Raw genomic sequence first — 12799 nt, forward strand, 5'->3', positions numbered from 1 at the left:
CCATTGAATATAAATCCTTTGCTAGTTTTAGGCACTTGCCAAGAATATTAATATTCATACATTTCTGATTTATTTATATTATAAATATTCAATACTCAATATTCTAGAAGAATTCCTATTCACACCAAAGATTTTATAAAAACTTTTTCCTATCCTTAATCAAAAAAAAAACCCGCAGCATTGAAAACTCAAAGATTTTTTTCTAATATTTCATTGGTTGACTTTTGCTCATTCGAAATCCCTTACTCTTTCCCCTTACTTGGGGCAGACCTTGTTAACGCTTCTGGCGCGTCTGTCGACAGTGTCCAACCAAGAAATGCATATTTAGTCGAGTGTTAATAATGTGGCCGCCTGGGGGACTGCCGCCAGGGACCAAGGACCCCCCATCCGTAAGGCCTGGAAAGGTGCAAGCGTGCGTTAAGCCCAAGGAAGGGCCCCACGCACAGAGATACTACATTCCTGCCGCAGTCAGGGCAAACAAACAAATGGCTCAGCCAGAAGTGGGGGTGGGGAAAAACCAAAACAACAGAAAGGAAAAAAGAAAGTGAGGAAAAATAAAGAAAAACTTGCCTGTCCCTGTCCATGTCCCTGTTCCATCGCTCGTTTATCCTTCGCTGCGCGTAGCGATTGTTTTGCTGCCTGTGGATGTGGGAAAAGATATAAATAAAAAAGCAAAAAATTAAAATAAAAATAAGAAAAAAGAAATGCATAACTAAACATGGGGCAAAGGCTGCGAGACTTGCAAGTTCGGGGGTCTCTGCTGTTAATTTTGTTATTCAAAATGTACCCAAGGAATCCCCACCCTTCCCATCCTTCCTTTCGAAATCAGAGATTTTTAAGGAAAGTCGCGACGTTTATTTATTTCCGCATTGCCAAGGTCCTTTCTTTTCTTTTCTTTTCTTTGCTCTTTCCCGTCTTGAGATTCTTTTGTTACTGTCCATCCATCTCAACGGGAGTGGGAAAGTCGATTTTTCTGCACGGGAGTGGATAATTAAGTTCAGACCGTAAAAATATATAAGACCCATACCCAGACTTTATAGAGATTTTAATTTAGTGGTCTATAATTAAAAGTGAAGCGTTGGCCAATTTGCACACAATAAAAAAACGGGAAAATGTCAATGACAATCCCACAGATACAATTTACCTTTCGAACGTCACGTAGTTTCAACGTCAATTGCCCAGCGCTTGAACATTGAACGCACTCACACGGAAATTTCAATGACAGGCAGCTCCCCGCCAGTACAGGCAGAGGCGTAGACAGACAGGACCAGACAGGGGGATAGGCCGGCTCAAATTTGGGGAGAAAGACTATATCAGATACGATTTGCATGCCCAGTAGATACTTGTACATATCCATTCCCAGCACCCCCTTTTTACCCTACTTCTGTGGATCTCAACGTATCTCACGGATAGCCATGGATAGCCGCAGGACGGTGGCCACCCCACTTGAAAATTTATGTGTTAATTTTAAGGTGCCCAAGGGGAGATGGAGGAAGTGGGATTTTCCCTTTATTTATTTCTTTTTTCCTCCCTTTTTCCTGTATTGGCGAGCATTTTTCACAAAAACTTTATCCAGGTGCTGCTGCTGCCAGGGTCAGGCAGGCAGCAGGCGCCTTTTTGGTGGGTAATAAATGAGCTAATAATAAGTGAAATGTGCTTTTGAGTTACCCTAAACAATTGCTTCGAGAATGGACACTAGGAACACCCCCGGGCCCCCGTGGAAATTGCTGTGAAATTGAGTTTTGGGACAGCTTGAAAAATGCGCCAAAGTGTCGTCGACAAATTCCGTTGGTGACATGAAAAGATTTGTTTATAATTAATTTTTACCTTTTTTTTAGCGTATTTTAATTTTTTTTTGGTTCAAAAACATGTGACGCGCTGAGGGAAATTAATTATTGTAATACCTTTGGTCAGCATTTTTTTGAGCGTTTCTTTGAAAAAATTGCTAATAGCAATTAACGTAGGATTTTGTAGAGGAATGTAAGAGAACAACAGTAGCTAGAATGTAGGGAAAACTCTATTGGAAAACGAACATCAAATGCTCTAGGCATGGCCTGAATATCTGAAGTTTATTTAATATATAAACTAAAAAACTTCCAACATTAATTAATTCATTTCATACTATGGTAAATAATTGATACATGTGCATATATCTCTCCTCAGTAAAAATAGTTTCACTTGTGGAAGTATCCCTATGTAAAAGGAACCTGCTCTCAGATCTACAGAGCATAAAGAACACATCGCATTCGACATTTATAAGTGCCTGAATATGCTGGATGAGGACCAAGGACCAAGGACCGATAACAAGAGGCAACAACGGCAAAAGCCACAAAACACAAGTGTTGACGTGTTTTTAGGGGTAAGAGAAAACAAATGCCAGGCCAAAAGAGTGTACAAAACAAAACGCAAAATGGTGAAAAAAAATATGAGGAAAAATGGGGAAAAAATGTTGTATCCGCTTGTTGCGAAATTCCAATCAATTTTTGTTGTTCTTGAGGACGATGAGGGCGACTCATTTGCCGGAAAATTGAGTGGACATGCATATCCGTAGAGCGACGGAAATGGTCAAGATGCAGGTCCCAACAGGCCATCAATTAGAATTTTTTCTGGCTGCTGCTGCTGGTCCTCTTTCGGTCTTCCGTTTGTACCAGTCTGTGGGTCCTGCTTTGTCTTAGGCGACGATGGAGTCGGTGGCTTGTTTGGTTAACAAGATGAAGCTGACAGAGCCGCAGGTTATGGCCAAGGACCCATCAACGTCATTGAGACGGAGCCCCAGCAACCGAAACAAACAAACAAAACAGCCAAACAATGTCTGACTGGCAGTCTCTTCCTTTGGCTTCAGGAGTATCCATTCTCTGCTTTTGCGGCCTAAATGGAATTTTTGCGTTTGCCTAACTGGCAAAAAATAGCCAAATGTTGTTGATGGGGGAGTCCTTGTCCTCCATATGGCATGTTATGATATGTGGAAAAGTCTGCTGTGAATTGAAAATCGAAGTTAATATGCTCTGCAGACTGTGAAACAAATCATTTTCAAGTTGTTAACGGAAATCGACACGTTTTTGCCATTTTATATTTATTATGAGCATTTTTTCGTGCTCCCTCTTGGCAGGGCAGCAGATGTTGCCAAAGTGCCAAAAGACCAGCACTTGCGTTTGAGGAGGGTGTGCGAATGGTTTGGAACCTAATAATTTGATGATATTTGATGGTTTTAAGGGGTGATGGTTAGCACAGGCTTGACTTGTGGGGTGTCTGCCCCTTAACTCATGTTAAATATAACCCTGACAAATATCCCATTAGCTATTCCCATAATTATAAAATTGCTGATGGTACATTCGTTCAGCGTCTAGTCCTCAAGCTGCCTCCCTTGATGGACGGGGGGCAGGACTTCAAAAGCCCCCTCCACGGTACAGCAGACGGCACTTGAATATGCAAAACAGAGCCAAGAAAAAATTCGTTTAGGTAAGCTATTTAACGAGGCGTTTGTGCAGGCTACGACACAAAAAGAAACGAAGGCGAACGTTGTGAGTTGCTGCTGCGACCGCAACTCTACATTCATACCCGATACATAGTCAGTATGGCTCTCCTCCACCAGACGGCGCTAACATTGAACGACACGACAAAGAGTGCGTGCGAGAGAGACAGAAAACGTGCCAGAACACGTTGTCGGGCGCTGCGCAGCCACTGCAAATTGGTTCGTTCCTTTTGGCTATAAAAGTGATCCGATCTGCGGGGCGAAGCTTTGAAATATATCACAGAATTCAGGGTACAAAATGTCGTTTCTCTAGCTGCTATAGTGTCTGAGCACTGGGCGCTCATAGGGACGGACAGACAGACGTGGCTCAATCGACTTAATATATACTTTATGGGGTCGGAAACGCTTATTTCTTACGCTTATTCTAATATACCCCTATACACATTTTGAGTATTGGGTATACAAATCTTATACAGAACACATTATGTTTATGCGACACGGAGATCTGCCAGAGTATGGCGGGATGGCGGTAGGGGCGCCTTAAAATTAGCAAGCACGTGAGAGACCCATCCTCATTATCATAATATTTCCCAGTGCGGGTGGAAAAGCGCAAACGTTGGCAGTTTAGTAGACAGACAGCAGTCCAACAGACGGACGGGGAGTCCAGAGACAAGAACACGCAGCCAGAATCTGTAACCTTGCTGCATGCTCCCTGCTAATTTATAGAGGAAATTGTCTTTAATATAGTGCCCAAATAGATGTATAGCTCACCAATGGTCCGTCGAATCCCAGTGACCACCTGTGCGACCAGCATTATTTCCATCGCGACCGTGCCGGCTGTTGTAGCGTGACCCTGGCGCCGACGCAGACGCAGACGACGACGGCTCCGTGGGAGCACTGGCGGTTTTTTCGGTTTTCGATGTGCCGGAGTCGGCATTTGACTGGGCAGCTGGTGCTGTTGCTTCTGGTTCTGCTGTATCCATGGCTTAGAAAACGTACTTAACATTACCAATTGGTTTCAGTTATTGCAGGTTATTTTTTTTTTTTTTTTTATATTTAAGGCAATGCGTATCGTATCACAATTTACAGGTGCAACGAGGTTGTTTGTACTATTAGGTGCTGAAACCGCTGGAGGCCCTGACAGCGCTCCTACCATACTATGAATATCCTCGTTTTTTGTGTAAAATTTCACATAAATCAAAAAAAAAAAACAAAAATGCACCCAAACGCTAAATTCTTGACACTACAGACAGCTGTTTGACAATCGATAACAGTGTGGCAGTGGAGAGAGAAGAGAGTGAGTTGCCACCCCGTTCCAGAGTTGGGCGCCAATTCAAACACCAAATTCAATGTGCATTGTGATTGTATGTGTGTGTTTGTACTGTCTTGGCTTTATGCTAATGTCCCGCTGCTTATTGTTTGTAGAAAATGTTCTTTGCTGTGCAACTTCTATTTACTTTTCGTTTTTTTCGATTTTTCATTTTCTTTTTCTGTTGTCTCTATATTGCTTGTGCGCCTGAGGGGTGTTTCGGGCCCACTTTTTAAATTTCCATAATTATATGCATCAGCTGGCAGGTTGCTTGCTGTCTGTCTGGCGAAACAATAAAGCAGCAGAGAAAACAATGCCAAGAATAAAATGTACCAATCAGTGGTGTGTGTTGGCTTGTGCCTTTCTTTTCCTCATTTTTATGGCAGAATAAACCTGCGTCAAAGTGTAAATATTTGCAGTTTTTATATTATAATCAAAGTGAATATATAATAAAGCGAGAAATGCGACAATAAAGAAACCAACCAAATTGCGTAAAGTAATTGCGTCTGTTATTGCGGGTGGGGATATGGTTGATGGGCTGTGTTTCTGCTTCTTTCCAGATCGTTTCTGCACGGATTTCTTGTTTACCGTCTGGTAACGCTGTGCCATTATCAATCGCTTCTGGCCTGCGCCCCGTCATGTGGGGATGTAGCTCAGATGGTAGAGCGCTCGCTTAGCATGTGAGAGGTACGGGGATCGATGCCCCGCATCTCCATCCGGAAAGTGTGATCCTTAGTCATGAGGAGGACACACCACCCTCTTTTTTCTTCGAATACTCTGGAGGATTTGTTGGAAAGTTGAAAGAAATCGAAGTATTTTGTCTGGGAAATTGTTTCGGACTTCCAAAAAAAATAGATCATATTTAGCCAGGCGCAACAGAGATTTGAAGACAGATTCCATTGTACATTTATTAAAAGCTCTATTTATTGCTTCTTTATTATTTTATTTCTAGTATGGCATATATTTGCAGGTAAAAAAAATGTATAAAGGTAAGGAAAAAAAGAAAATAATCTATTCTGGAGATGCGGGGCATCGATCCCCGTACCTCTCACATGCTAAGCGAGCGCTCTACCATCTGAGCTACATCCCCATATAACGGTACCTGGTTTTGTGCTCTTAAACGATTTCAAGTGGATTATTTTCATCCGAATGCTCTAATGCTCTATAAATAAATCGATCATTTACTAGGCATGGCCACACTCGGCCGTTTATTGGTTTGGTCATCAAATCACATTATACGCCATCGGAAAGTCAATGCAATGACACAGATTGATTCGACTGTGAAGCGGAGTCATTATTATGCATGATCGAGCAGTGATATTTACTATGGAATGAAGGGCAAACCAGTCCGAAGTCTCATAAACCCCGAAAACTGGTCTGATCAAATTTCGAAAACAAGTTATGTAGGTGAATTACCATTTTAAAAGTGAAACAACGAATGGAAACTTTATATACCCTTCCGACTATCATAGAAAACATATGTTAAATCTGTAATTATATTTGTTAATTTGATAAAAGTTTGCTTGGTTATTCTTTGATAAGGGTACGATAGAGATAAATTTTAACAGAAACGAAGACTCCATTTTACTAAAAACTTCTGTATATAATATTTTTCTCAGTTGCATTAAAGGATATCATAAGTATATGAAATATTTCCACTAATTACAGTCAATTTCAGTTAAAAATAATGTATTGCACAAATAAAAAAGTTTGAAAACTCATTTCAATATTTGAATTATACATTTTATATATATCATATTATACATATGTGTCGCAAACGCTTTTTAAAAGTAAAGATACTCTTTGTATGGGTATAGCACTACTCTAAAATTCAGGAAGCCGAACAAAAATAGATCCGGGCTCAACCGGGATTTGAACCCGGGACCTCTCGCACCCAAAGCGAGAATCATACCCCTAGACCATTGAGCCTCTTCCATTTTGGGCGTCCCAATAGTCGACTTCAACAACCAATTGCTAGCCAAAATCTAAAAATAGCCAAAAATTGAAATCTTAATTTGTTATGCACCAACCAGTTTCGGTATCTTTTGTTTTCTATTGGAGGTCAGTCTTCGAATAGATAAACTGCATGTTTCAGGTATAAATTACCACTCTCTGGTGGAAGGAACCCAAGTAGACCTTTGGACGAGCGGAAATACACACGGGGATGTAGCTCAGATGGTAGAGCGCTCGCTTAGCATGTGAGAGGTACGGGGATCGATGCCCCGCATCTCCAAAGTTAATATTGTGCTTTTATTTTTAAAGGACATTTCCTTTTTTTTGCACACTTATCTGTGGCAGCCATTATTTCCAGTTAAAGGCACTCAAGGGTAATTATTTGCATCAAGGTTCTTGGTCAAAGCACAATGAAAATTAAAAGGAAATGAACGGGTAAGAGTATGATCCTAGGTAAGAGATTAGGGTGGGACGTTTCACGCGTATACATTTGGACAAATACCTAAATATTTAGCAAATCATTAGAGATTAAAAACCAATAAATTATCTAAAATGTCCTTAAAATGATGGGGTTCTTAGACAGGTAGGATCTAGAAGCTAAGAAGCTGGAAGATCTAGAGCCATAATTAACGATCGGAACGTTCCTGCGAAAAGTTCTTGAACCCATTCTGCCTATGCCCTCCATTCCTATTCCTTTGGCAGACCCATCCATCAGCCTAATGGAATAAGCACCCCAGACCCACAGTTCGAGACTTGCCAACTCTCGTAACCTGCACAAATATTTAATTATTCATAACTTTAAACAATCACGGCGACGTCAGCATCATCCGTGTAACCCCAGGGTCTAGAGTCCCACACCGATGCCACCCGCCGTTTACGACTCAACAAACACAATGCGAAACAGGGATCTATGGGGGTTTCCTTCCCCATCTGCCACCGTTTAGCCTGCCTCTGCTGGTAATAACATTGTCGTAAAATCATGTTTGGCTTATCGTGGGGCCCCGGACCGGGAGCCGGGAGCCGGGAACCGGGACCAGGCGCCCAGGTCCTGCCAGGATGATGATGATGATCTGGAATGGGAAGAGTCTTGTGCGCGCTGCATTTAAATGCCGTCGAGAAACAGCGTGAATTATAGTGGCGTAGGTTAAATGCCGTTAGACAGCCGCATAAACTACGAGAACCCTTTCGCATTTTTGACATGAAATCCCATCTAACTTTTTCCCAGATACATTTCAAATACACATATATATGTATCTTATTACTTGTATATTTGGGTGTATGTGCAAGTCAAAAAGTTGTTGGCGTCTGCTTTTAATTTTTGTGAAATTATTTGCATTCTCTAAAACCAAGAAAACTTGTCCCGACATCCTTCTGGCAGCTCCTTTTGGTATGGGTATCCCAGTCACAGTCCCCCTCCTGGTACTGGTCCTCCTCTTGTTTTCTTGTAATTATCGCTTTTGTTTGTTGGCTGAAACTTTTGCCAGGTTTTGGCCGCCGGCTAACATACAAAATTAGCGCTCACCAAAATGACTAAACAATATTTACTATTCCAGGATGCGGGTGCGGGCCCTGGACTGGGCCAAAAGAAGGCCCGTCTCAAGACGCTGCCAAGTACGAGGCAACATATTGTCGTTGCACGCTCAACAACATAATTTTCTAATTGGCTAAAGTTGCTGCCAAGTTTTCGACAGCCCAAGCCAGAGACCAGAGACCAGAGACCAAGAAAACATTTGTTCTCACTTTCGGTTTGCTAATTCAATTTTAATGCTTGATTTCATATTAATTGAAAAACGACTTTTGAAAGGATCGAGCACTGTTTGGGATGGGCTGCGGCTTAAAGGAAATTGAGATTTGTTCATCACGTGTGCAATAGTTGGTATTTTATAGTCTTTGATATTATCCTTATCGTGTTTGTCTGAGAAAGTATATATTTGGAGCTATAGAGCTATAGCTATAGCGAGTTTTGTACGTCAGTGAAGCTTCCTTAGTTGTACATATTTTGAAGAACTGAACTAAGAACTACTTCTTGTCTGGTCTAGTTTATAATCTACCTATTTATATACACTTCCGCTGATTTACATTCTACATTCTGTCAATGCTGGGGCAACCCCCAATTTCCACAGCCAAAATCCATTGAACTCATTGAACCGAGACCCCCGAAAGAACCAAAGTTGTATTTACCCAAAGGCTTCTTAAGCCATTCGAAGGCGTTCATAACAGATGACCTCATATTTGTGGCAGAGCACCCTCCGGTACGTATCCACTGAAGTTTGATTTCCAAGATGCTCGTTCGTTTTTTCTTGTCTCCTCTTTTTATGGCAGGCACAAAAGCCAAAAGGCAAACACACTCGAGTCATAAAAAGATGCCTGCAGACAAACAAAGCGGCACACGAGCATAGACCAAAAGGCCAACATAAAGATCAAATGTCAATACGGGAGTGGGGGGCAGGGCGGGGTAACACGCTAAACGTCGCTGTATAGCAGCCAAACAGAACGGAAAGACAAACAGCAGCGACTGCGACAGCGACAGGAAAATGTACAACAAATTTCTAAACGTTGTCATAAAAATGGAATGAAAACAACCAGAAGGCGGTCATCGATGGGAGTGGATGGGATTTTACTCCAGTAAAACTTAAGACATTCAATAAGTTTACTTACTGGCGTTTTTGGGGTGCTGCTCGGCTTGGGCTGACCTTTTTATCGCTTTAAATATGTTTATGGCAGAGTTAGGGCTAGGATGGGGATAGGGATGGGCATGGGGATGGTCTGCGAGTCTGCTTATAAATCTCCGAAGTTTTATGCTCATGTCCATGAAATTATTTCTAACGACAATGTGTGTGTGTCCATGTAAATTATTAGTTTAATAAACGTTTCAACATAAAGCGCTTATTCTATTTTTTTGGAGATCATATGTATTTTATGGAGCTGGATAAATATCAAAAGAAAAAGGTAAGGAAAGATAAAAAAAACCCTATTGGTATTAGGCAAAAAATTCAAAACAAAAATCCACACAGAAATCTAACAAAAGTACGTCTGGAAAGTGCAGAAGGAATAGCTATAGACTATACTGATCTTAAAATATGAATTTTTCTATAAAATAATTATATTATTGGTACACTATATATTCAAAAGTCGGTCTGAAGGATGTTTTACAGGCCAGACTGTTCCACTTTTCAATATATGTATACTAATCAATTTAAACCTCTTTCACAGAAGGCAAGTATCGAGAAGCCAAGAGGACCACACAACCTTAGAGAACCTCATCTCCACTCCACCTAAACGAACTAAACGCCTTAATCAAATCACGGCGGCCATAAGGATACCCTCATAAATATGTCAATTAATGGCCAGCCTCTTCCACGCCCCACCACAAGGGTCTACGTCTGAGGTCTACGGGTCTACGTCTACAGTCGTATACTCGTCTGGTGTATCTTATCTCAATGAAGACATAAACGACTCTGATATCAATTTATGTCAATGTAAATGTTTCTTTGTTGTTCGCCCGAGATTGGGTATAATATATGCGCCGCACCGCACACCTCCACCCACCTCCACTCTGTCCATCCCCTAGAACATGTGTCAGCGAATCTTAAATGGAGCTTATGAAACTATTAAAAGGCGAGCAGACAACACACACATGGCGTCCTACAGGACTGTCGTCGACAGGAGCAACAAGCTAACAAACAAACAAGCAAACTAGAGAATGTCCTCGTAGAAGAGAGGGCTCGGTCCAGAGATGGGGGAGCCATCTGAAGGGTTGGGGGTAATTAGTTTGCTACCCGCTCGAGGCGTGCCCGCACATGTCCCTTCGCATACCTATACCTATGCCTATCCATTTCTTGCTCCTTTCTGCCATGAATAATTGAGGGGCGATGGCAAAAACTTTGACCAGCTGTTATCCCGTGGAAAAGGTTGACAAAACCTCAAGCAGGGCTAGCCGCAAGACCAAGACGATGGTAATAATGATGATGACGCCTGATGATGAAGACGTTCCCAGGCGAAGAAGTTGTCTTCATTTTGTGGAGATTACTCATACGCACGATTGCCCAAGAACATTAATTATTTAGCAGGCTACAAGTCTGTCTGTCTGTCTGTCTGACTGTCTTTTTGGATGCCTTTTTGCGGCTAATGTTAATTGCCTTTGTCCTTGTCACAATTTGCATAATTCTGCTCTAAACAATAAAAATCTAATTTGGCCTCGTTCGCTATATAATTTCTTGTTAAATTCATAATTGTTAATTTCTGTTGCGGCATTTTCCTTGGGCTTAACTTTAATTAAGAGCCAAGTGGCGGGACTGCTGGCTCTCTGTCTCTGTCTGGTGTCCGCCCAAGTCGGGTTCATAAGGGTGGAAAGATTGAGAAGAGTCGTGCATGTGAATGGCCAGTGAATGGCCAGTCCCTGACCGGAAGATGATTTTCAAAGGGAAGGCACTCAAGGGAGACTTTTCCTGGCAGCTGCTGAGATTTTTTGGGATGCAATATATTTGACTAGTATTTCTAGTCAGAATATACAAACCAGATCAGTAAATATGAAGACCATTTCCATTTTTAGAACACGTGTATTTCGTTATATGTACCTTTTGGTATCCAAATCTCAGAGATGGTGTCTATTCTGAAAGATCTGAAGATCTAGGTAAGTCCTGGGATCCATGCCTGTCTTCAACACAGCTGGGATCCTGGAGTCGATCTGGAAGGAAAGATTATAAGGGAAATAAAGAAGTATTATACTTATATTGCAACCAGACCATTTTGTGTCCATTCTTCGTTGGATTACTCATTCTTTAACCAATAAGTCCCATCTGCTATAAGCACCAACTATTTTCCATGTCAGAAATTAAAGATTTCCAATTCGTTTCTTCATCTACCCACCTTCGTTTCTACTTTCTACAATCGAAGTCAATTTAACAGACCGACGCCTCCAGCCGATTTTGTTGTTCCTGCCACAATTAGACCCCTCCTGCTATGCCTTCTTCCTACCGCCCCCCAGCAACCACAAAATGTGGACCATTAAGCAGCAAAAACTTTAAGCGGTGCCCCAGCCCCAACTCTCTCTTTCCACCACTGAATAATGCCAAGAAACAAAAACCATTAAAACAATTTAATCGCACTCGAAGCGGTAGATGGGCGAAACAATCTTCCAAAAACTCGCGAATGAAATGCAAAAGTTTTTTATATTTTTTTTTGTGTTTTGACGCTTGGCGCCTTTCGCGCTGGCTCCTGATTGTAAATCGTTATCCTCCCAGGAGACAAGTGAGTCCGTGGCCGCATTAGGTGTTTGCCACTGCCCCGCCGCGGTGCCACCCTTACAAGTTAATTTCCACATTGGGACAGGACTGACACTCCCATTCCGCCCTTTCCTTCCCTTCTTGCCTCTACGGCCATTTCCTTGCCACTTTTGTTTAGTTTTTGATTTGACTTTTACTTTTTGGTTGCTGGTTTTTCGGGTTTTCGGCTAATTATCATCATTTTGGCCAAATGCCTAAAGCGATTCGCCATGGCCCCCCGCCTCGGACTGCCTCTTGCCAAAGTTTCAATGGGGTCCTGTGGGGGGGTGCTCGGGCCATTATGTAGCCATCAAAATAATTTGTTGTTCTTCTGCCACTCCCTGGATGGGGTGCATGAACTTTTTGTGGCTGTGATTTTCCTAGCCAAGAAACAATCAAAATTTAATGTGCGGCGCCGCGTTTTGCGTTTTGATTGAAAAATAAAATACTCAACGTAATCAAATAAATGCCCGAAACAGCAGCAGAAGCAACCCAAAAAATTTGCAAAATAAACTGCCTCATCATTTCCCAAGCATTCCCGGAATGCCCCCCCCCAAATCCGTAATTCCCAGTCCTCCAATTCGATGCCGATTCCACCCGCATTTGCACGATTCGTTAAACAAAGCACACGTTAACAGGAGCGCACTGACGGGCGGACAGACGGACAGCCGGACAGCCGGACGGACCGAAGGCCGCTCGGATTGTGGGTGGGGCAAGGGCAAACAGACACATCCCGGGCGGTCAGTTTCAGGAGGCTGCCCGGCGGCCAATATGGAACTGCAGAAAGGGCTGGGCTACCCA

The 12799-nt window shown here is 42.2% G+C and overlaps 1 protein-coding gene and 4 non-coding genes across 7 annotated transcripts in view; 2 read left to right on the forward strand and 3 right to left on the reverse strand.

The window, feature by feature from the left end:
* Positions 1-5252, reverse strand: part of LOC6592165 (myosin tail region-interacting protein MTI1) — a 27867-nt gene extending 22615 nt beyond the window's left edge. Inside the window, exons 1-2 of one of the 3 annotated variants that reach the window (XM_026984698.1) lie at positions 4244-5249; positions 571-639 (exon numbers count right to left, since the gene is read on the reverse strand). In XM_026984698.1, the coding sequence (XP_026840499.1) occupies positions 571-639; positions 4244-4455 (281 nt within the window). In that variant the 5' untranslated portion in view covers positions 4456-5249. Of the gene's footprint in view, positions 1-570; positions 640-4243 lie in introns of all 3 variants that reach the window. The other 2 variants (XM_026984817.1, XM_026984760.1) reach the window with 2 other exon arrangements.
* Positions 5253-5423: 171 nt separating this feature from the next.
* Trnaa-agc lies at positions 5424-5496 on the forward strand. The gene has a single exon. It is a non-coding gene; the product is annotated as a tRNA-Ala (tRNA).
* Positions 5497-5798: 302 nt separating this feature from the next.
* Trnaa-agc lies at positions 5799-5871 on the reverse strand. Its single transcript has one exon. It is a non-coding gene; the product is annotated as a tRNA-Ala (tRNA).
* Positions 5872-6638: 767 nt separating this feature from the next.
* On the reverse strand, positions 6639-6710 carry Trnap-ugg. Its single transcript has one exon. It is a non-coding gene; the product is annotated as a tRNA-Pro (tRNA).
* Positions 6711-6941: 231 nt separating this feature from the next.
* Positions 6942-7014, forward strand: Trnaa-agc. Its single transcript has one exon. It is a non-coding gene; the product is annotated as a tRNA-Ala (tRNA).
* Positions 7015-12799: the final 5785 nt, after the last annotated feature.

This window comes from Drosophila persimilis, unplaced genomic scaffold (genome assembly GCF_003286085.1).
Source record: "Drosophila persimilis strain 14011-0111.01,24,50 unplaced genomic scaffold, DperRS2 tig00000000-arrow-pilon, whole genome shotgun sequence".
In the NCBI taxonomy this organism is placed as follows: domain Eukaryota; kingdom Metazoa; phylum Arthropoda; class Insecta; order Diptera; family Drosophilidae; genus Drosophila; species Drosophila persimilis.